At 32.5% G+C, this 24,413-nt stretch overlaps 2 protein-coding genes across 4 annotated transcripts; both read left to right on the plus strand.

Annotated features, from left to right (window-relative positions):
• Positions 1 to 863: 863 nt before the first annotated feature.
• LOC119369659 (topless-related protein 2-like) lies at positions 864 to 3,028 on the plus strand. Of its 2 annotated transcripts, XM_089721957.1 has the most exons (5): positions 889 to 1,094; positions 1,322 to 1,391; positions 1,747 to 1,839; positions 2,319 to 2,446; positions 2,634 to 3,028. In XM_089721957.1, the coding sequence occupies exons 2-5, from the start codon at positions 1,377 to 1,379 to the stop codon at positions 2,803 to 2,805; spliced, it is 408 nt and encodes a 135-aa protein (XP_089578083.1). In that variant the 5' UTR covers positions 889 to 1,094; positions 1,322 to 1,376; the 3' UTR covers positions 2,806 to 3,028. The 2 variants fall into 2 exon arrangements, 1 of the variants encoding a protein (XP_089578083.1); XR_016320992.1 differs by lacking the exon at positions 1,747 to 1,839 and having other exon boundaries at positions 864 to 1,094.
• A 2,127-nt stretch (positions 3,029 to 5,155) lies between these two features.
• Positions 5,156 to 23,869, plus strand: LOC105639118 (putative acyl-activating enzyme 16, chloroplastic). 2 transcript variants are annotated; one of them, XM_020681303.3, is made up of 19 exons: positions 5,646 to 5,785; positions 6,641 to 6,785; positions 6,887 to 6,973; positions 7,306 to 7,420; positions 8,744 to 8,831; positions 10,233 to 10,444; positions 13,519 to 13,637; positions 16,183 to 16,332; positions 16,450 to 16,517; positions 17,489 to 17,594; positions 18,187 to 18,345; positions 18,537 to 18,590; positions 18,668 to 18,748; positions 20,633 to 20,770; positions 21,913 to 22,072; positions 22,660 to 22,739; positions 22,847 to 22,992; positions 23,265 to 23,322; positions 23,405 to 23,869. In XM_020681303.3, exons 3-19 carry the CDS (start codon positions 6,971 to 6,973, stop codon positions 23,495 to 23,497), a joined length of 1,830 nt encoding a protein of 609 aa, XP_020536962.1. In that variant the 5' UTR covers positions 5,646 to 5,785; positions 6,641 to 6,785; positions 6,887 to 6,970; the 3' UTR covers positions 23,498 to 23,869. The 2 variants fall into 2 exon arrangements, with proteins under 2 accessions (XP_012078456.1, XP_020536962.1); XM_012223066.4 differs by lacking the exons at positions 6,641 to 6,785; positions 6,887 to 6,973 and adding an exon at positions 5,156 to 5,513 and having other exon boundaries at positions 5,591 to 5,785.
• The last annotated feature ends 544 nt before the right edge of the window (positions 23,870 to 24,413 follow it).

The following is a 24,413-nucleotide window of genomic DNA, read 5'->3' on the forward strand; positions in this document are numbered from 1 at the left end:
ATTTCATTGGATGAGTGCTCGTTTTAGTACTTTAGGAAGCATTTTGTGTGAATGCTTGTGTTATGCATTAATTATTATTCATCGTTAAACTCACATTTCTTTTGTTTAAATTCTTCCAGGAAGTAGATTCTTTTGACCGGTTAGAGCTCTGTCTCCTTCCACGCAGAGCTAGAAAATTAATTTTTAAAATTAACAGTTATTTAATTATGTAGCTATATGTACTAAAACTTATTTATACTTATTTGTTAATAGACTCTGCAGTTGTAGGATTGTAACCGATAAAATATATCAGGAGGCTTAGTTATTTATTTTTGTGAATGCATGAATCTGTTAGCTCACATTAAGGATGTTTTGTATTATAATTGGGCCCAAACTATAAAATGTTTAACACGTTATATATGGGCCAAAGTATAATACAATTATGAGATTTACTGTGCATGGCAGTATGGATCGAATATTTGAAATTCATATTTATATGGTTAAATTTTAGTGGTTTAGACTTACTACGAGCCTCGGGGCCTCAAACTTACACTACAAAAAAATCGCCGATTTGCGACCGATTTTGCGACCGACTAAAATCGGTCGCACCTTTGTGACCAATTTGCGACATATTTACAAACAGTCGCTAATTGTAGCGCTAAAAATTCCCGCGAGTTTGTTTTTCAGGTTGCGACCAATTGGCGACCGATTTGGCGACCGATCTGCCAGTACGTGTTATTCCGTCGCAAAATTGCGCGCTTCAAAATAAGGAATAAAGTCTGTGACCTATTTGCGACCGATTATATGCGACCGAAGTTGATGGTCGCAAATCGGTCGCACTTTTATTGCGAAGTAAAACGACGTCGCAAAGTTAAAAATTGCGACCGATTTTAATGAAATTTGCGACCGACAAAGTTTAGGGCTTTAAAGGCTAGACACCCTCCTTCTTCTTTTTTCTTCTTTCTTTCTTCTCCTTCTCCTCTCCTCTCCTCCGTTCGCAGCGCCGCTCCAGCCCCTCCTGACGCCGCTCCAGCCCACCTGACGCCGCCATCTCCGCTCCATTGCAGGTCCGGTCACTCCTCAACGCCGTTCGCGCTATTTGGACACTAGTTGAGGTAAGTTTTGCGATTTATTTTTTTCTATTTTTTTTTGTGATTTATGTGTTTTTTGCGATTTTGGTATATTTGACAGGGTTATTTGAAATTAGGTGCATTCTATATTTATTATTATTGTTACCGTGTATAGAAGTCGAATTGCTCCTTATATTGGATACATCTATTGCAGTACTTTAGAATTTGAAGCGATAATGTTTTTGCTCCTTATATTTGAGAGTTTCTTGCAGGCGTCTTTTGTCAAAGATGCACCAATTTCTGTCAACCGTGTAACATGGAATTTTGATGGAAGTCTTGTGGGTATGTGCCCTTCAATAAGAAATTAGCACCATAAGGTGCTTTTTTTGTCATCTTATTGTTTTTTATGCTACAGGAGCTGCATTTAATAAGCATTTGGTTCACCTGTATGCTTATAATGGATCAAATGATCTACGCTAGCAACTGTAAGCAACTGTAGGATTTACTTGCCTTTTTTAAAAAAAAAAAAATTTAGATTGATGCTCACGTTGGGGGTGTTAATGACTTGGCTTTTGCTCATCCAAACAAACAACTGTGTGTTGTAAACTGTGGAGATGATAAGCTAATAAAGGTAAAACATTAATTTTCACAGGCGGATAATTAAAACATGGAGTTTCTAATGTAAGACATGAAACAGGTTTGGGATTTAGGGGGACGGAAATTATTTAATTTTGAAGGTCATGAGGCTCCAGTTTATTCTATATGTCCTCACCATAAAGAAAGCATTCAGGTATGTCACAAAAATGAAAGGGCTAATCAGTTATTGTCTTATTTTAAGACCTCCATTGAAATGCGTACTACTTCTTATGATGGATGTCATATCCAACCATTTATATTTCTTCATTTTTGTGCATCCATGGCTCCATTTCTGCTAACTAAAGCTATAGTAACCAATAACAATCTTGTTAAGATTTTTACCCTAATAATCCATAATTACCTTGATTCGTTAAAACTTGTAATGCCACTGATATATAGGGTGCATATTTTGCAATTCCTTATCAATGACTGTGCCAACTTCTCTGCCAATTAGGCCTGCTCCTTTTCTTCCACCATATTTGTTGTAGCAAAGCGAACCACTAGAATCTTATTCTTTGTGGTGCTGCCAGTCTACCAATAGGGTTTTTTAGTGGTATAATATCAATTACATGTTAAATTAATTATAGAAGACATGTTACAGTGGCGTTAACCTTTTTAGTTGTGAACTTGCAGTTTGTATTCGCAACTGCTATTGATGGAAAAATAAAGGCCTGGCTATATGATAATGTGGGACCTAGAGTTGATTATGATGCACCAGGCAGCTGGTGCACTACAATGCTTTACAGTGCTGATGGTAGTAGGTAATATTATCGAATTATTAAAATTGAACCTTAATTAATTTAAACTTGTAATATAATTTGTTTATTGTTTCTAGATCTTTTTTTTTGGGCATATTGTTGTGAAATCTTTGGTGCCATTTTACTTAGCCTTTTTAATTATTTTTGTCTTTTTAACAAATTATTTGTCACTTCTGCTCCCTTCTTTCAGATTATTCTCTTGTGGAACAAGTAAAGAGGGGGATTCTTTCCTAGTTGAATGGAACGAAAGTGAAGGAGCGATAAAGAGGCACTATGTTGGGTTCAGAAAGAAATCAACTGCAGGTGTAGTGCAGTTTGACACCACACAAAACCACTTTTTGGCTGCAGGTGAAGATAGCTAGATAAAGTTTTGGGATATCGATAATACCAATGTTTTCACAAGCACAGATGCGGATGGTGGACTGCCGGTTAGTTATTTGATTAATTCTAGCGCTCTTGTGCAAGATGCTCATTTTTGTAAAACTAGACACTTAATTGTATCAACTGCTTCAGAGTCTTCCTCGCTTGAGATTCAATAAGGAAGGAAATCTACTCGCTGTTACTACCGCAGACAATGGTTTTTAGTTTTTTTGTGATATATATATATATATATGACAATTTTCACAAGTACAAAAAAATTATGGTTTCATAATAATATTTATTTTTTTTATTTTTTTTATTTTGTGACCGATTTGCGACCAAAAATAAAAACTTTAAATTTACAATTTGCGACCGAATTTCATAATTACGACAGACTTTTTCTGCGACCAATTTGCGACAGCGTTTCCAACGGAAAACACGACTAACAATTGCCACCTATTTTTTCAATTTTGCGACCGACGAAAAAATTGGTCGCAAAATATTTTGCGACGAGCATTTTTGCGACCGACCAACATCGGTCGCAGATCGATCGCTAATTGAAATTTGCGACCAATTTCTTGCATTTTGCTACCGATTTGTCGGTCGCAAAATGCTATTTTTTTTGTAGTGTTATATGGTACTAGTGCCGGTTCGACCCATGGAAACAGGTCGCGACAATAGGTTTGATGCAAAATTAGTTCGTTTACTATTTTTCTTCATTTGTTGCTCTCTGGCTCTCTAATTGTTTGTTTTAGTTTATTGTATTTTTGTTATAGTTTTATTTTGATTACATATAATTTTGAAAAAAAAAATATCATTAGAAAATTGTGTCTCAGATAGGAAGTATTAGAGAGCAATTTTAAAAATTCATTACCTATAGATAAATGTTCAATCACTTTAATATTCACGTCTTCTGTTTAAGGCCACATCAATCACAATCAAGTAACATTAGAGATGCTTTAATAGCATCACGACAATTCCTTTCCTATGCTATGTTTGAATGAGAGAAACATACGAGAGGAAATAAAATAATTAAAGAAAATATTAGAGGAAAATGATTTTGCCTTATTCAAAAATATTAAAGGGAAAAGGTACATATTATACATATACTAAAGTGAAAACCAAAAACACTGTTCATAAAATAATATTTTTCCAATAAAACCAACCATTTTGCGCTTTGTCATATTCACAACCATTGTTTTTCCAATAAAACTACATCTTTTTAATGTTTTTTCTATTTTGCCTTTTTGTCATATTCTTAGAGGTTACTGTTCACATGCACAGTATTTTAGTTTTTGCTTTTACTATTTTGCCCCTCTTCATTTCAAATATTTTATCATTGTAACTCTATTTGTATTTCTAACGAATTCCATCACTCTAATGTCTTCTACCTCACACATGCATGACCCTTCATTTGCTTCTCCACCATTTCCACAGTGTAAACTAAATTAATCTAATTTTTGATTAATATTTTTTAATAAATAAGTTACCTTAACATTTAATTTTGTTAGTTTGAATTATGTGATAATTAATTAATTTTTTTTTATATAAAACCGATTTAATATAAATTTATGTCTTAGATCCAATTCACTAAATGGTATTTTAGTATTTTTACATTTCTTTGCAACTGCAATACTAAGCAAATTATAATATACTTACTTAATACTAACTTCTTTGGATTTCTATCCATCAATGTGTATTTCTTTAATGATAAAAATAAAATGTATGTAAAAATGATTGGTAGTTTTAAAAAATTCACTCCATAGCTAAAATACCAAAAGTTTTTTCATTGTAAGGGAAAACTCCAAAAATCTAAAAATATAAAAATGAATCGTTTGTTTAAAATATAATAAAAAATAGTTAAAAAAAATCCATAAGGTGAATATACCTTTTATTTAGTGAAAAAATATATAAAAATTTTGAGCAAACAATAAATAGCAATCGTATCAATAAAACTAAAATTATAAATTTAGCAATTCTACCAACAAAATTAATTTTATAAAATTAAATTAAATAAGAAATCGGTAACAAAGTGCGGGTAATTTTATTAGCTTGTATATAACTATAATAATACCGTTCATATTACATGTCTAAAAATATATATTTGAGTTAAAATTATAAAACTATAGCTTTAAAATATTCTCCATCCAAACAAAAGACAGGAAAATACCCTCGTTATTCCCTTTACTCTACCGTCCAAACAAAACAATCATAAATGAGTAAGGGAAGTTTGTCAAACAGCGGAAATAGGTCCTGTCCCACCCCAAAACCGCGATAGGGCCGCCAACTTACTATCGATGCGAGAGAGTAGGAAAATTCGGTTAACCAAATCATTTACAAACTTGTCTTTTTGGCTACTAAAAATTAAAAAATGAATATTTCACTCAATCAGCTACTAGCTGTACTGATAATACCGCTTCACATTGAAAAACCAACGCCAAATATCTCTCCCCTCTCGATACTGTCGCCATAACTGCATTTACATGTATCGAGTACGCGATTAGGAGAATTATCGGCTCCACTAGCTACTGTTTTTCCTTCTGCTTCTCCAAATACAGTGGTTATGGCTTCCTTAGGCGGCAACCTTATCGATCATACACACGCCTCTCATAAGTTATTTTACAGTTTCAGAACCTGTAATAGGATCTTCCTTAGAAAATGCAATAATCTGTCCTCGATTCGTCGATTTCGAGTTTATTGCGAAACCAAGGTGATTCTCTCATTTTCTAGCGCTTTTTCTTGTTTATATATGTTTGTTTGTTTAATTAGTGTATTTTGATTTTGTAGATAGAAGAGAAGAAGGTAAGGAAGTGTTCGCCTCATTTGGAGAAAGCATTGCTTGCCAGAAATGGCGTCGCGCTGGCCTCTGATGAGTGGAGAGCAGTTCCTGATATTTGGAGAACTACAGCAGAGAAATATGGTGATCGGGTTGCGCTTGTGGATCCGTATCATGATCCACCTACGAATATGACTTATGGACAGGTTAGTTTTGTTTATATGGTTTTGAATTCGTTATTTGCTTTGCTTTTTGGTGAGAGTTTATTTTGGTTGAAATACTTGGTGTTTTTCTTTTTCTTCTTTTTTTTTTTTTTTTTTTTTTTTTTTTTTTTTTTAATGCACATGTGGCTGATTGTGTCTTACTCTAAATTGATTTTCACGTCACTTTGTTAATTTTGGTATATGATAGTACTGTATGGTTTGTAATGGCTTACAATTAATTATGCCTGACCATTTCGGAGCGAGGATCCAATTTGGGTTTTATGTCCAAGACTTCTTCAGTCTTAGGCAGATTTTGACTAATAAAAACTAGTTGCTGATAGTCTATTTTCCTGGTTTTATGACAAGAACATTCAGCTTTTTCTTTTTTGTTTATTCTTTATTCCTTTGTTCTCCCTTTCACTATTCTATTGTTAAAAAAAGAAGAAAAATAGGTGGCTGTTTTTTGAGTTGTGAACAGTATTACAGTACCTGTTGTAGTGGAACGGGACAGCAAAACAAAGAAGAGAGGAAATCTAATCACAGAGGCTTCCAAATTAAAATACCAAAAATTCCAATTTTAGAAGCCCAAGAAATAACCAGGTTAAATTGGTGTTTATTGTACTGCTTTTCTTTTCTCAACCAGGTACTGCTACATCCAAATAGGAAATATAAAATCTAATTTCCAAAATATAAAAATACACACACACAAAAAAAAAAAAAAAAAAAAAAAAAAAATCTTTACTTTGAAAACAAAGGATCTGCAAACTTGGTTGTCTTGGCTGCATCATGATACTTGAACCTATTAAATCTACTCAATTATGAGAAATTTTAAGTAACTGACCTGGTTTAACTTACAAGGATGGAACGATGTGCAATTGGTTGCCATGCAATTGCTGCAACATACTACGATAATCAATAGCAGACATGGGGTGGCTATTGGGGGGTGACCCGAAGAACTTGCATCACTGGTGTTTGGATCACAATTTTATATAGGGAAATAGAGGTATATATTTTCTAAGTAAATCTAAGATTTATGATTGAATTAGAGGGAAAAAATGTAAAGATTTGAGCTGCTGAAGTCTTCAATTATCTGCTCAATTTCAGATAAGTTTGTAGTGAAAGTAAAAGAGAGGGGAAAAAGATAATGTCAAGCTTCAAATGAGAATCCTTAGGTGTCGGTGAGGCCTCATGGTATGATATTATACAACTCAAAGAAAATAGTTGCTGGAATTTCATTCAATGAAAAACTGAAAAAACAAGTTGATTGATTTGTAAAGTTACTTCTTATCCATGTTTGTGATTTGGAAGAGGTAAACAAATTCTGGACCTCCATTAACAAGATTGACCATTCATTTGGTTCATTTTTACTAACTCTCAAATTTTTATTTATTTAATTTTCTTTTCCAACTGATGCTGATTGTGCATCTACAGGTGCAATTTCTGGTTCTTTGCACGTTTGTGAAAATCAGTTGCTCCTTGTTTCAGTAATTTTCTCATGAAGTCATTCTTTTCCCTCTGAACAGTTGGAGCAGGAAATTTTACATTTTTCTGAAGGTCTAAGAGTTATTGGTGTAAAGCCCAATGATAAAATTGCTCTTTTTGCTGATAATTCATGTCGGTGGCTTGTAGCAGATCAAGGTACATAAAAGTTTAATTAAGTGGGGAACATTCTTGAGTTCTCTTTACACCTCTCTATTCTTGTATTGCTATATTTGCATCTCTGTTATTGTGTATGAGTTGAGTGAGACCTATTTGAGTCTGTGTTGGCTGTATATTTAGCCCTTTACTGGAATGTTTTTTATCAACAGTCTCTCTACATCGATAATATTGGAGCGAAGAACATAGACTAATATGTGACATCACCATTTTATTTCATAGACTAATATTGGAGCGAAGAACATAGACTAATATGTGACATCACCATTTTATTTCATTTCGATACATTTGCATCTATTTAGAAAAAGAACACAGATATTCAATCATTAAATATGTTCTTGCATCTAACACTCCAAAAGCCATTCTCGAGCCCTTTCTAAAGTGACGTAGTCATTTTTTTTAATCATTTTAGAATGATATTGTGTTTCTGGCACTCTAAATAAGAAGCCTTAAAATTTCTGCTTGCAAACCATTTTTGTGTTATTCTATATCTATGCTGTTATCAAATTCTATATGAATTTAGGATGTAAAAAGTTCACAATTAAAAGGCTCTGGTACTGCCGCTTAACAAGTGAAACTCTTGGCATTCTGTTTAGCTAATAAAATTTGATTCACTAAATTGGTGGTATTGAACCCATTAGAAACTGGGATATTTACTGTAAACGCTTTGTTTCTTTTAGAACTTGTAAATTGTCAGCAACATTTCGGTACCATGGAGCTATATTTCCTCTTTATTGTGGCAATCGATTGTTGTTAGTGTGGAAAACAAACGTGATATCAATTATTGTAGTGTTAATATGCCTATTTACCATTGGGCTCGGAGTTCAGTGGTTGAATGCCTGTTTCATAGCGCTAGACGTCAAGTGTTCAAACCCTGACAGTTCCCTCACCCCCCTTCCTACCACATCAACAATTAAGCCTGGTCACAAACTAGTCGGGGTAGGCTATATGAATCTTTTGTTTCTAATATTCACTTTGAAAGGTGAATTTGGGATCATTTGATATATTAATAATAGAATAAAGCATAAAATAAGCAGCAACAAGTAACTAGGGTCTGCAATATGAATCTTTTGTCTTCATTATGTTCTATTCATAGCTATATCCTCACTAATATTTAAAGGATTGCTTCACTATGCTCCCATAGGATACCTGTAAAGTGACATTGTTGGCTTCTTGATTCATATTTTGCTTTATGGAAAAACATAGTGTCAATTTATGGAACTTTTATCATACTTGTCTTCTGTTGTATATTTGTGTTTGAACTGCTGAGGGTTCAAATTCATCTTAATGCTTATTTTGTCCTAGGTATGATGGCTATGGGAGCAATTAATGTTGTAAGGGGATCTAGATCTTCTGTTGAAGAGCTATTACAAATATACACTCACTCTGAAAGGTTTGTGGAAAAAGATTTTCCCTTTCAATGAATTTCTTTTCATGTTCTGCTTGTGTTTGTGATATTCAAAAATAGAGTATCAATAAGCTTGATTTAATATTTATAGGTAATTTATTTGTTGTTGCCAGTGAGCTGTTTAAAATGTTTGGGCGGATTTGAGGGTCTGACATAGAAGGGAAGGATCTGATTCATGCATGTATTGTTCAAATAGGTAGAAGTTAAAGAATTGAGTTATACATGAATGTGAAAGATAAATCTAGGGGTGACAAGTGGTCAGCTAAAAATGTAAAACTGAAATTTTCTGACCGAACCGAACTGAATTGAAATTGGCATCTGAACTGAACCGACTTGAACCGAACCAGTTGGTTTTGATCGGTTTTTATAATTTCGGGTTGGTTCTAAGCCTAACCAATTAGTTTCTGCAAAACTGAGCTGAACCACCAATTAGTTTAAGAACCGACATGGGTCAATTCGGTTCGGCTGGATGTTTTGCACACCCCTAAATAAATCCATCATGGTGGGAAATATTGCAAAAAATAAAAAGGAGTGGCAGGGCTTGTGGAGGGTAGAAAAAAGGAGGGATAGAATGGAGCAAGATACTGATGTAGGAAAAGAGGGAAGAAATTAGAGGGTCTGCTGGGCCAATATCATATTTGAAATTTTCATAAATTGTGTGACTTTTCAAGTTTTTCTTTAGGTGATAATTGTATACTACCTTGAACTCTTCTAGTTCATAAGTGTTTTGAATGGATAGATATTTGGAATTTGACTTCTTTCTTTAGTTAGTGTATCTGAAAGAGTTGAGAAATCTACGCGATATTTTTTTTGTTTTATTCTCAGGAAAGCAAGGGCATTTAGCTTTTGAATTGCAGTATCTGTGTTAGAGGGGCAATAGGCATTATTGATTCACATTTGTTTTATGTGTTAGAAGGGCAATGGGTCACATTGTAACCTTTTTGCTTTTTTCATTGTGGTATTTATTTCTTTCTCTATTTGGAAATGGCTTTCTTTTTTGTTACTCTTTTTATTTTATTTCTCTTGGGGATGGTTGGGGGTGGGGACAGGCGTGTTGATGGTGGCAAGAGTTCGGTATTGCCTGAAATAAAATTTAAAGGTTTTGTGGAAGGAAGTTTACATAGAGACTTTACCATTGTGCAGTATTTACAATGGTTAGAAGTATTTGAACTGCGGGAGTGGTTGTATGTTTAAGAACAAATCTTTGCATTTGAACTTCTTGCTTTATTATCCTATTCTTACATCATTCAGGTTTCTACTCCTAGGCTTTTAAAGAGGTGCATCTGGTTCGCATTCATCTGTGTTTTGGTATTGTTGATTTCTTCTGTTTTCAATGTGTAATGGCATTGGTAATGTTGCTGATTTTGTCCATTCTGATTACTGCAGTGTTGCACTTGCAATAGACAGTCCTGAATTGTTCAATCGAATTTCAGAAACATTTTGTTCCAAGGCAGTTATAAGTTTTATCATTCTACTTTGGGGAGAGAAATCACAATTGGCTATTGGTGGAATGAAAGGGGTTCCCGTGTTTAGTTACAAAGAGATTATAGAATTGGGACAAGAGAGCCGTAGAACTTTGTTTGATTCCAATTATGCTAGTAAGTTGCCCTTTTTCAATAATTCATTATATATTTTTTTGGATCTTCCTCTGGATAATTTTCCCCATGAGTTTTTTCAAGTTCACAGTTTAAATTCCCATTTTGTTTTCTCTAAAAAATTTGTTTTGCCATTTGTTTGTCTTAATTTGTGGGCGTCGACAGTAAATCCTACAATACCATTGTGAAGCTTGGTAGAAACAATTCCTTTAAGAATGTTATTAATTACAGATTTTGGAAATTAGTAGTATATTTGTTAAAGCTCAAAGATGGAAACTGAACTAGCAAAGTTGTTGGTATTTATCTAACATCTTATTTATTCATGGTTCTAAGGTTTAATGATTTTGGGTGATTTGATAGAATGGAAAACAAACATAATAAGGTCTATTCACTTGCTGCATTATTTGAGTTGGCCTGCTTGCTTCCATTTGGAATTAGGGACCTTTTTATATTTATTTGTCAGGGTAATTATATGATTGGTCTCTGAACTTTGTTACTTTTTATATTTTAGTGTCTCAACTTTATTTTTTTATCAATTAAGTGTTTAAAACAACCGATTTTTTCTCAATTAAGTGCATTTGGCCAATTTTTTTTACTGGAAAATTAAAATAGACAATTTAATTGATAAATGATACCGCACATAAACATCCATTCATTTCATCTCTATTTCTTAAATTTTTCTAAACTTTTTATTGTTTGATATCTCTTCTTTTTTAAAAAGAAATCTCAAAAATTCCTTATATTTCTTTTTCCATTCCAAAATAAAATCAGCAAAACTGAAAACTTAATGATCTAGAGAAAAATGAGATAAAATAGTCCATTTTGATATTTTGGCTAGAAATTCTGGCCAAATGCACCTAATCTCGAAAAATTTATCAGTTCAGACACTTAATTGACAAAAATAAAGTTGAAAAACGAATATAGAAAATGTAAAAACCCTAGACAATAACTTTATAACTACCCATTTATTTTCTTCACATTCGTTTCCTTAATATAGGTAAATTAAATATTGTTATCCTAGGTTATAGTATAATTTTAAATATTGCCTCATGTCATGATATGATTTTACATTGCAGTTGCTGTGTTGGAGAGTACTGATCAAATGGTTTTATTGACTGGTTATTATATCATGATTTTTTTAAAAAAAATTATAAAAATAATTCAATTTGATAGTATACTGGGGAAATGGGAATGGACTGAGAAATGCAACATATCAATTACTTTTACCTCTTAAATTACTATTTTTTGACTACAAATACATAACTTAATTGAGATTGTGGGGGTCAACTGTTGACGGAGTCGCATGGAAGATCTTGGTATTTATGCCTATCATTGTTATTGCCTTCATTCTTCAAATTATTATTGTTGTGATTCTAGATGTATTCCTGCATAATAGTTATGACTGTCCTCTCAAATCCTCTAGTCTGAAAATGTTGAAAAAGAAACATACTCCCAAATAAGAAAATCACATTGATGTCTGTGATAGACATTTTGGTTGTACACAATATACCTGACCTCAGTTATCTTTGTTCCATCTACATCACGTTATCTGTTTGATTATCTGGAATGTAAAAGAGAAAATGTGAATTAAATCATTCCCTTTCCTGGTTTTTAATACCTGAATCTCATATGGGAATGAATATCTGGTGATAAGGGTTTGGTTTTTCCTTATTTCTTATCCTCTGTCCCTTCATCCTTGTGACTAAACAACCAAGGATAGGAATAAAAGATCTGAATCCCTATTGTTCATTTCGAATAAATAAACTGGATCAGAATTGAAGAATGGATACCTTTGCTAAATATAAAATTAGGTTATCATGCTTTGAATCCCATCCCTGCAACCCAAAAAGGGCAGATATTTTCTAATAACGGTTTTGTGGATATTAAGAACCTTCACGTTACTTCAGCTAGGTTTCATGGAGCATTTTATTTGATAGTATTATTTAAGATTTAATTTCGTTTTTTTTTTTCTTCTTGTGAGTTGCTGGAGCATGGGCTCAATTGCTTTTATTTTAGCTTGGTCATGCCAGTGTACTAGCTGATATGATTGTTCTTCTATTTGCTACCGTTCCATATTGAATCATTAACAATAGAATATACATTTTTTTTCTTTTCTAAATCTGTTTTGTAGTTGCTGATACTAAGTATTCTGATGCTTGGTGTCTGCTTGGCTCCTGTGTATTTTCAATTTTTGGTGTCTGAACTTTGCTCGTTTTTCTATTTTAATGTCTAAACTTTATTTTGTATCAATTTAGTGTCTGAACAGACAAAGTGTTGCAAATAAACTATTTTACTCAATAAATGATATTAAACATAAATATTTATTCAATTCATCCCCCCCTTTCAATTTATTTATTTATTTATTTATTGTCTTATATCTTGTCTTTAAAAATCATCTAAAAAAGATTACTTATAATTTTCTTTATATTCAAAAAAAATAAAAAGAAAAAGTTAGAAAGAAATAAGAAAGAAAGGTAACAGTGTGGAGAAACGAATAAAATGAAGGAATTGGGTTAAATAGTTCTTTTTTTCTTCCATTGGTAAATTGCGCCAAACTCTTTTTTTTTTTTTTTTTTTTTTAAATATTAGTTTACTTGTTTGATTGGCAAAAAATAAAGTTGATACACTAAAATAGAGAAATGGACAAAGTCCAGTCACTAAATTTATAATTGCTCCTTAATATTTTAAAACATTGTGAGCATAATCTACCAAGCCAAAATTGGAATCTGCATGATAATATTGAGAAAAGTTACTTTGAGATGAGCAGTCTTGATAAACTAATACTCATATGTAATTCATGGTTGGTGCAAATTATGACTTCTGAAGTAAAAAAGTAGAAATTGGTGCTTTGTACACACAGAAAAACAAACTATCTCTTCTTTTGTTGAACTGAATTATGTCTGAATATGAATATCATAGAAAAAATTGAGTTTTCCTCTCATTCTGTGATTTCTTTTTACATGTTTAGAAAGAAAATATAAGGTCAAAAAGAGTGGAAGAAAAAGGGCAGTAGTTTACTTATATTTAATGCACAGAATAGGATATTGGCAACATTTCTGCTAATGACTTGATTGCAGGGCAATACTGTGTGTATGAAACAATCAGCTTGGATGATATTGCTACAATAGTTTATACTAGCGGAACCACTGGGAATCCTAAAGGTGTTATGCTTACACATAAGAATTTATTGCATCAGGTTCGTTTATCGTTATCTCCTTTCTTCTTTTATTAGCTTTAATTAAGTGGAGCAAACTATTGTTGTTTGATCCATAAATTAATGTGTAGCAAAATAATTTTGCATACACAGGAACATCCTGACCCAGTGAATCAAGAGTAAACTGCCACTAGCAACTGAATCAGCTTCTTTAGCAATAGTTCTTTTTGCTATTGAGGACCTGCTTTTGCTGGGCTGTCCATTTGGATTACTTGTTACTTATATCTTATTTGATGATTTAGGTTCTAGTGCCTTTACATTTAAGCTTCTCCATATTCTTAATAATCCTTTTGTACTGTATAACCAGAGCCTCTAAAAAGTGCAAGTTACTTCATTCACTTGTGTTTAGTCTCTTCGAAGCACATGAAAGCTAGAAATGCCAAAAAGCACAAGGTTGATTGTCTGTATCTATCTAAAAACTCCAAAATATTCAAATAGGTGTCTATTTTATAATCAGTGACTTGAGTCAAAGTGAAACCCCTGTCAAATCGTTAAACAATGCTATATTTTCTTATTATTAGAAATAAAATGAACCGTTTAAAATGATAAGTTCAATGGTTGGATATTTAATGGGTTTGAATTGAGCAAAGATATGACCACTGATGGACCCAGAAATTTGGATTTTGGTGGGTCAGGAGGTTGCGGGAGGCAAAGTAAAATATAGCCTAACAAGAGAGGTAGGTGAAATTGAGAAGGGGAACTATAGCATAGGAAAAAATGAAGTTTATGGGGACTTAGCTCCTTCCCTCTGCCATTATTTGTGACATCATTACAAATCACTGTAGGATATATAATGTCTGCAAAACTAATAGGATCATTATCGTTTTCTTTTCTTGTATTTTCCATGTAATGAACCATTGAAGGGAATAATAGGTTTAATGTCAAAGCAGAAGAATAAACATATAGCTATAAAGAGAATATGTAATATGTTTAGTTTGGATTGGACATAGTTGCAAGGGGATTGATAGAGATGTTTATTCATATTATTGTAGACCAAAAAATGCACTAGTGTGAAATGTTGTACACATTAAGTCACAAAAAGGAGAGACTTAGGATGATGTGTGGTCAAGGAGTGAAGAAAGATCTAACATTGCTAGACCTTTCTGCAGATGTAGCCATAAATAAGTAGAAGGAAGGAAAGAAGGATTCAACTAGATTGGGATTAAGAATTAGGGGTTATTTGTTTCAGCAGTTGTCGTTAGCTATTGGCAGCTAGCAATCAATGGTCAATGGTTGGTGACCAGCAATCGGTGGCCACATGATTAGCTGTTCTAATTGATTACAAATTTTTTTTTTTTTTTTTAACTCAACGATTCAAATTGTGCGAATTGACAACTAAAAATGTATAATTTTCTATATTATACGATAAATAGTACTTCTATATGCAAATGTATCTCATAGTAACTCTATATTGTAAGTTTGTCCAACAAAAATGCAAATAACATATAAAGCAACACATATTATGCACGTAAAATTATATCCTAAAAAATTATTAGGATTTATATAAATATAATACAAAGATATGACTGAAGGAACATATTTATATGTAAGCACAAATATTGGATTAGCATATATCTCTCTGAATAAAAAAATATCCTTTAGCTTTTCATAGTAAACCAAGACAATGTTAAATTGCTCTAAATAATAAAAAAGATTTTTATATTCAGTATATATATATATATATATATATATATATATATATATATATATATATTTTTTTTTTTGCATGTTTATGATTATGGTTTTCTTGTAACTAAATTGATCTGAGATGTCTTTTCTATAGAAAAGCTACCAATTGGGTTCTAGGGCTTGAATTTCTAACATTTGAAGATAAACAGGGTTTAGTTATACTTTTCAACCTAACATTTTAACACCTAATTGCTAACTATAGAATATCATTACCAAACACCCTAAGCGGTCGGAATCTCAATTGCCAAATGCTAGCCCCAGTCGCTGAACTAAAGGGGGCCTTAGTTTAGTTGAGATGTTTTGCATGATTGAAAGCCTGAATCATATTTCAAATTTTGGGGCATTCTTTCCTTCCACCTATGGTGTTCTTTTTTTTTTTTTTTTTTTTTTTTTTTCTGTTCTAGAGCACCTTTTTACCCTTACACCCTTCACCTGTCTCCATCTCTGTCATTGGTACCTTGAGAATTTCCTTGCCAAATCTTTTTTTTTTTTCTATGGTTTTCAATATGAAGGTTCACCTTCTTAATTGTTCCTCTCTTCTAAGTGATAATTTCTCTTAGGGGTGGCAACAAGTTGGGTACTTTCAAGTGCCTGAACCTACCTGCTCCTTGGAGAGTTACGAGTTTATAATCAATTATCTGTTTCTGGTTTGGGTTTATAAGATCAATTATTAGCTATTTGAATCTGGTTATATACATTATTACGCAAATATCTTTTCTGGTTTGTTAGTCAAACTCAAGATTAAGAGTTTTTTTCATTTCCTGATTCTTTTGGTCACAATTGAAGGAAATGCTTTAACTTAATGCTGAGGCTATTTCCAGTTTCACTTGTTTTTCAGATAAATAATCTGTGGGTTGTTGTTCCTGCTGAACCTGGAGATAGATTTCTAAGCATGCTGCCACCTTGGCATGCATATGAGCGTGCTTGCGAGTATTTCATAATGGCACATGGTGCTGAGCAAGTATACACAACTGTGAGAAACTTAAAGGTATGCCCTAATTTTTAATTTCATCTTACCTTCTGGTTGTCATTTGTAATAGATGCACAGTTTACTTCCTTTGACATATTTGATATTACCTTAATTGCAATTGTTTTTTTATGGTAGGAAGATCTCCAGCGCTATCAACCAAATTACATGGTCTCTGTTCCTTTAGTATACGAGACACTCTACAGGTCTGTCCACCAAAAGAATTATATCATTCTTAGTGCATTACCATGTGTAGAAGCCTATGCTTTTATTTTAATGTTATTTTTTTTCGAACTTAATGCTACGATTTTATATTTGATCGCTTCCAATAACATACAAACACGAATTATTACTTAATGCCATGATTATCAATGTATTGAAATATTGACCTAAATGGGAGATGGAATTTAGGACTACTTTCTGGATATTATCTAACTTCTAGTATACAATTATTTTTTGTAGAATGTCTTAGTATTCAAGTTTAGATTTATGATGCATTGCCAAGTGTCTTATTCCTTGAATATTAATATGCATAAAATATATTATGCTTTATTTATTTATTTGTTGCGTGCATGACCTTGCATATTCATCTTCAATGAATTTATAAATGGCGAACTCTATCCCGTTGTTAAAGGCACCAGTGTTTTAAATAAAAAATCAAAAACAATAATGAAAATGGTAACAAAAACTGTATTGCAGAGTCAGCTTGAATTGGACTGCATTAGTCTGAAGCAGCTGCCATACTGTATATGTTTTAAGACCCTTAGTATGCTGATTGAAAAATACACAATAGGTTAATAAAATGTAAGTTCAGCAAAAGAATTTAATCAAAGATGCAAGGTACTAAGTGAGTAGTAACTAAAGGAACATTTTACAAATAAATGGCCATTTCACATGTTTTGTCTACCTTTGCTAGGTGATTGGTGAGTCAGCCATTGAGAAATGGAAAATAATGTAACAGGGGGCTAAATTCGTGTTAGTAAATGTGCTATACATCGTGAGATGACTACTATTTAAAACCATGAAGGGCACACCAATATATTTTCTATTGCATTCCTTGATGCTTTGACAATTGAGAAATCTGACTGTCTGTTTAGTTTTGTTGTCTTATCTACTTTATTTTATTGAATGTTTGATTCTATATGCATTACATAAGATCTTTGTGTTGTCTATGTAGAGGAATACAAAAGCAGATTTCTACGAGCTCTACCATTCGTAAACTCGTTGCACTTACATTCATAAAAGTCAGCCTTGCATACATGGAGTTTAAGAGAATTTATGAGGTTTGAAATTTAATATTTTGCCTTTTACTCTTCAAAATATTTGCTGCTTTCTCTATAAGCATGGGGCTAGAATTTGTGAAGCTCCAAGTTTATGAGCTAGAATGATTCTTTCACTGTTACTCACTGTTGCATTCCTGTGATTCTTAGAGCATATAACTGCTTCTCTTGTTATCTTAGAGCTTCTTAAGGACACCTTCACGAGGCATTTTATAAAGTATGTGTCAATGCAATTAGTCAAATCCCGTATAAACCCATTAAAACTGCTGGTTTGTTGGGTTCGCTGTTCATTTCTCATGTTTCTTTTGAATAAGTTTGTACAAGTTCAAGTTCCCAATGGTTATCATTTGCATTACCTTATTAATCTTCATTTCCTTTTTTAGAAAAAAAAATCATTTTGTATTCACCAGTTACAGATCTAATCCTGGGGAGATTTGTCGATTAGGTGCCTTTTAATCTTCAGAATGAAAGTTTTGTTTTTCAAATTTATGAAAGTTGAAATCTAGCTTATGCTCAAGATATTCCTCAAAATTAATTTTAACAATTTAAATATGCCAACACAATCTGCTGTGTGATGAATTTCCTACTATTGTAGGGAACGTATTTGACACAGACTCAGAAGCAACCGTCACATCTTGTTTCACTGTTGGACTGTCTATGGGCAAGAATCCTGGCCACCATCTTGTTTCCAGTGCATATGTTGGCTACGAAGCTTGTTTACAGTAAAATTCAATCTGCAATTGGATTAAGCAAGGTTTTATTTTTCATTCTGTCACTTATTTTATCCCTTCTTTTTTATCAGTGCTCTCTTCTCTTTGGTTCAATGATTTATTCGATTTAAGTTTGCAATACTCTTTGAAAGCTTTAAACACAATTAGAAAAGTCTTATTCCAACCCTTCATTGTTTGTGAAGCGTTTTCATTGTGACATCTATGGTACTTGCAGGCTGGCATAAGTGGAGGTGGTAGTTTACCTTTGTATGTCGATAAATTATTTGAGGTTAGTGGTTCATTCTTTGGTGTGTAACTGAGAGATTTAATTGTGATATCTTATACTATTGTCTATAATGCGTATAGGCAATTGGCGTGAAAGTGCAGAATGGGTATGGCATGACGGAGTCATCTCCAGTTACTGCTGCTCGACGGCCTACCTGGAATGTAAGAGTTGCATACATTTTATGTGAAATTTAAACATTAAATTTGTTAAGTTGAATGTTGACTGGATTAAGCAACAACTGAAACTTTCTGTAATTTGGAGTTGACTTTGCAATTTAAACACTAAGGCGGTTTTCTTGATAGCTGTTGGAGCATTGGACTCCAAAATTTTGAGCTTGTACACAAGATGGTCCTGTATGAGGAAACTTCATATTAGTTTATACAAAACCAGTATGGATACTCACATATTCGAACAATGGAATCACAATTAGACAAACCAGGCAAGATGACCATGAACAACCTATCTTATACACAGTAGTGATCCAACAAATAATATCATGCTTCTGTTTTTTTTTTTTCTTTCTCGTCTTTTTTTTTTCTAATGTTAGGATTAGTGCAATCATAACACTCAGTTCAATGCTGAAATGTGATCTTATGCCTATAAAAATTTGGATGTCAAACTTATGATTTTTTATTTTATTTTTTTTGTCTTCTATATAAATATATATAGGGTCAAGAAGATAAGAACTTGAAACCTAATCAATTCTTTCTGGTTGTCCAACATCCATGATACAAGTGTCCTTTCATACTAGAAATACTATTGAGGCTTTTTCCCTGTTTGCTGCATTGCATCAAACCACCAATTAATTTGGGATTAAGGCTTAGTTTGTTGTTATTGGCGGTGTTATTTGTTGCTGCATTGCATCAACATTGAAGGCTCACTGATTGGTTGGCCAACCAAGATATGGTTTTAGAAGGTTATCATAAACTAAAATAAAAATCAGGATCCTGAAATTACAATAGATTTCATCTATGATTTATTAATCCCCTTGTTTCTTTCAAGTGGGATATGATCCTTGCAGCTGAATTTTACTGATCATAAAATGAATTAAGTATCAACTAATATTCCTTGTAGTGAAATTTAGCTAACTGTTGATATACACTAACTATACTCTGTTTTGCAAGGCATGAGGGCTAAGAAAGAGTTGACTTCATTATGAAGCCATCTATGATTATGTTGTCAAAAATACATTATAATCATGTGAAATTAATTTTAGTCTTTCTTTTTTTGTCACCATGTGAGAAACTTTTGATTTACTCTTAATTAGGGTTTCTCTAATCTTTTCTAAATTGAGCATATTTTGATATTTTTTTTTTTTTTTTACTTCAGAACTATGGTCTGAATTTCTAATATTGGCTATAGCTTAGCTTTCTATTAATCTTTTTTCATGTCATTATTATGTGCCTCTAATAAGTTCAAAGTTGAAGTCAGCTTTTTTTCTCTTAAAGGTCATATAGAGTTATGAGTTGCTAAAGTCTATATGCATTCACATAGCTTGATGTGTTATACAAAACAACATAGGTTTTTGGATGTTAAACCTTTCAAGCAACATTTGAGATTATGTTACAATTTTGTTTGGACATCTAGCTTGCAATCCAATCTTTCTTTTTTTTTTTTTTTTTTTTTTTTTTTTTTTTTTTTTTTTTTAACATAGAATACACTGTTCACTATATAGAGTTAGGAATAGCCATCAGTGGGTTCTTTCTTTTGTTCAAATGTGATCCAAATTCAACCTCTTATAAAGCACTCGCATTTGCCTAATCCAGTGATCTTAGTCTGTCATCCTCAAAGGAGTCCTGTGTGAGTTTGTCCTCGACCACTCATGTTAAATTATCTTCTCTTTCAAGTCTTAAAGGTTTTGTAATTAGTTAAAGGAGCCCTTTTTTCATATTTTTATTAATTGTTTCTCTAGTTTTAAGATTACCAATGATTTCATGTATCTTATTTTGTCATCTACTTCCAATTGTTTATCTTGCCTCTTCTATTATGTCTACCTTCAGATAGAGTTAAGTATTCCGTAACACTTCCAGATTTAAATTGTGAAGGTTCTCGGCTCAATTGGCCCTCCACTTCCAGATACAGAATTCAAAGTTGTAGATGCTGAAACTGGAGAAACTCTTCCAGATGGATCAAAAGGGATCGTGAAAGTTAGGGGCCCACAAGTGATGAAAGGTTATTACAAGGTGATATTTTCCCTAAGATACTCTTCGTTCTTCTGTCAGATGAAATTTTATTATGTTAATGGATATCGTCTAAATTCTGGTGAATATTAAAAATAAAGCTGAGTTATTAGCATATTTGTAAGGGCATTTGCTAAATTTCTGTGTTTTTATAGGAAAAGTGGGATGGAAATGGAGTTGAAAAACTCATCTTTTTTTCTTTTTGATAAGAAAAAAAAGTTAATTTACTGTAGTAATTTCTTGAAGTATGAACTACAAGTTGGTAATTTACTGGCAATTTGGTGTATATTTTCATTTATAAGTAACTAGTTGAATTCTCTTTTAATTTGTTCAAATATTATTAAATAATTACACGATCCAATAAAATATTATAAATCTAATCAAAAACATATTTTTAAATTTACTTATCAATTGAGATTTGTAAAAATTTGGAAAATGTTCTAACTGATTCTAAAATTTAGGATATTGTTTAAGCATGCAGAAAGAATTTTACTTTCGAATGAACACTATTTATTATGTTGAAATGCCTTAATCTTTTAGTTATGCACTAGAATTTATTTAAAAGATGTTCAAGCTAATCCCCATAATTGGTGTCTTTTCCTTTAGTAGTCTTTAGACATTTTAGAAGACATTTATATTTGGGAAAAAAAAAAATCGTTATTATAATCAAAATCTGTGTCCAAAAGTTCTAAATTTTGGAAAACTTGCAAAAGTCATTCTATCTAATGAAAATAATAATAAATAATAATAAATTGTCCTATTGCATTAATGTTTTATTCTTGGAGTCAAAAAGAGAATGATGGTTGGTTCATTAAATATTACTCCATTCCATATTGTTCCTTTATTACATTTTCTATTTCAGTCCATAGCAACAAACTAAATGTAACTGAAGCCAATTTATGAAATCTCAAATTACTGGTGTAAAGAACCTGTTTTTACTCTGATTAGGGTCATGTTGTGAGCTCAAATTCATAATCATATGTGCTCTTTCTTCTAGGATTTGTCTAGAAGTTCCTTTCCTTCCTTTTTTTGGGATTTATTCTGTTATTAAGTTGTCTATCGATCATTATGTCAAGTTGAATTTATGATTGCTTGCTTCCTCATAATGTTAATTGTTCTAAATCTTTGTGTTAATGTTTCACCAGAATCCATGGGCCACAAAGCAAGTGATAGATGAGAATGGTTGGCTGAGCACTGGTGATATAGGTTGGATTGCTCCTCACCATTCAATTGGCCGAAGTCGTCGTTGTGGAGGTGTTATTGTTCTTGAAGGGCGTGCTAAGGATACTATAGTTCTTTCAACAGGTATAATCAAGTATATGGTTTTCCTAGTACAACATGGGAAATTTCGAATCCTCTCTTAGGAGATCCTCATTTCATTATAAATGATATGCGTTCAGAATGTGAAATATTTTTATGAGATATAGATTATGCATGTGTATTAGCAGCCCCTTTGACTACTTCACTAATGCACAATGCATATTTTGTTGTTGTGTCACCACACTCATTCTTTTAATGGAAAGAGATTTGTTGAATAGCCTTTTTAAAAAACTATCAATTTCTCCTTGAGTATTGATTACTGCAGTCTTCTCTTTTATCATTGACTTTGTAATATGCCTTTTCTGAAGATGAAAAAAATGATCACATCATTATTAAAATGGTTTGCACCATTAAGCTAGGTTTATAAATGTGGCAGTCATGAACATTTTCATTGATTAGGGATCTAATGGAATCAGGTCGTTTGCAGATACCTCAAAATTTCAAGCCACTTCTATACATTTATTATCTATTTTGAATGTTAAACCAGCAGTGTGTGGAGTTATCTAGTTCAACTTTATTTTTCTACGAAAATTGGTACTCAGGTCTTTTCCAACTTTTTTGGAATGAAATAGGTGAAAACGTTGAGCCATCAGAGCTTGAGGAAGCTGCTATGAGAAGTGCTCTAATTCAACAAATTGTTGTTATTGGCCAAGTATATTCGAATGATCTGTTCCCTAGTAGTTTGCAGTATTTGGACATATTTTGAGAAATTTTCCTTACTTTTCAGTTGATGAATATGTTTAATATTATTATATACAGGATCAACGTCGTCTTGGAGCTATAGTTGTTCCAAACAAAGAAGAAGTACTGCGAGCTGCAAAAATGATGTCTATTATAAATAGCAATGACTCTGAGCTCAGCAAGGAACAGCTTACAACTCTTGTGGATGAAGAATTGAGGAAATGGTACCGCCCTTGAACTTGATATTTAAATGCCAAATCAACAATTAACTGCAATATCACTTATTAAGGACTTCTCTTTTAATTAAATGGAAATCCTTAAGCTGTCTTGTTATGATGGTTGTAGTTTAGAATAATCAGAAAGATGTGGCAATCTCAAAAAGATTTATTTAAAAACAATAGCAGCGGATTTCTTGTAATATGTGTTAGGAAGTTTGCATTATTTAACTCTCTGGCTTAGATTAATTGTTGATCTAACTCAGCACTTTGATGAGCAGGACATCGGGCTGTTCATTTCAAATTGGACCAATTCTTATTGTGGATGAGCCCTTTACTGTAAGCTGTTCTTTTGTTTTGTTCTCGTTTGATTTTATGAAGCAACATTTGCCATTTCCTCAATTATATTCTTTTATTACAGATTGAAAATGGGATGATGACTCCAACCATGAAAATCAGAAGGGACAAAGTCATGGACAAGTTGAGAGAGCAGATTGCCAATCTCTACAAATAGACGCTTCGTATAGACTTCAAAAACACTCATAATATTCTTTGCAGATTGAAAAATCCGTGGCCCAGCCGAGGCCAGTCCATGAACTCATAGATTTACATAATAGAGGGCCTTGTTAAGTAGGCATAAGAAAATAGTTTTTTGTGTGCTTCCGGCTTTGTAATTTAAGTGAATAAAGGGCCGTGTAAGTGGCCTTAAGAAAATGAAGGGCCTGGTTAAGTAGCCATAAGAAACGGATTATAAATATCTGATGGATGCAATGATAATCTCTAAGCATTAGGGATTGAGAATCTAATTTTAGATGAGTACCTGTTCGGATTAATAATAGAACTATCAACATCAACTTGATAATCAAAAGTATCATATTGCGTCAAATGCTCAAGTAATAGAGTCCTAAAGTCTCCTCTGCTTTGATAAATCTTCCACCCTTTACTCCTTAATCGAATTGCTTCAAATAATTTCTTTATTTTTCTTTGGGTTAGTTGCAATTTTATTGTATGAACTATTTGAAATTTTTTATTTTGGTGTATGAATGGAAAAAGTTTAGAATTTAGTGTTTAAACTTCCAATTATTACAATTAAGTGCAATCAGCCCACAAGGATTGCCGAAACAACTGTAGCATCGTTGTGCCTCACTTTTTCATTTTATAATTACTGTTTGTACGTCACATTGGATGACATGTGGATTAAAAATATACCCCTCCTTACTATTAAAAAAAATATATATACCCCCTCCTGTATCTCATTCTCCTCTCCCTTTTTCCTTTCCGGTTCAAAATTTAGAAATAACTATCATTTAAAATTTCTGTGTTTAGTTTTATATAGACGGCAGACTCTATTAATTTTAAACTTTATGAATCAATGCTGACTGCCTGTAGATTACAAAATGTTGCGCCGCATTTTTGTAAACTTCCTTTTT

Source organism: Jatropha curcas, chromosome 5, assembly GCF_041381405.1.
Source record: "Jatropha curcas cultivar XTBG-Jc1 chromosome 5, XTBG_Jcur_1.0, whole genome shotgun sequence".
NCBI lineage: Eukaryota > Viridiplantae > Streptophyta > Magnoliopsida > Malpighiales > Euphorbiaceae > Jatropha > Jatropha curcas.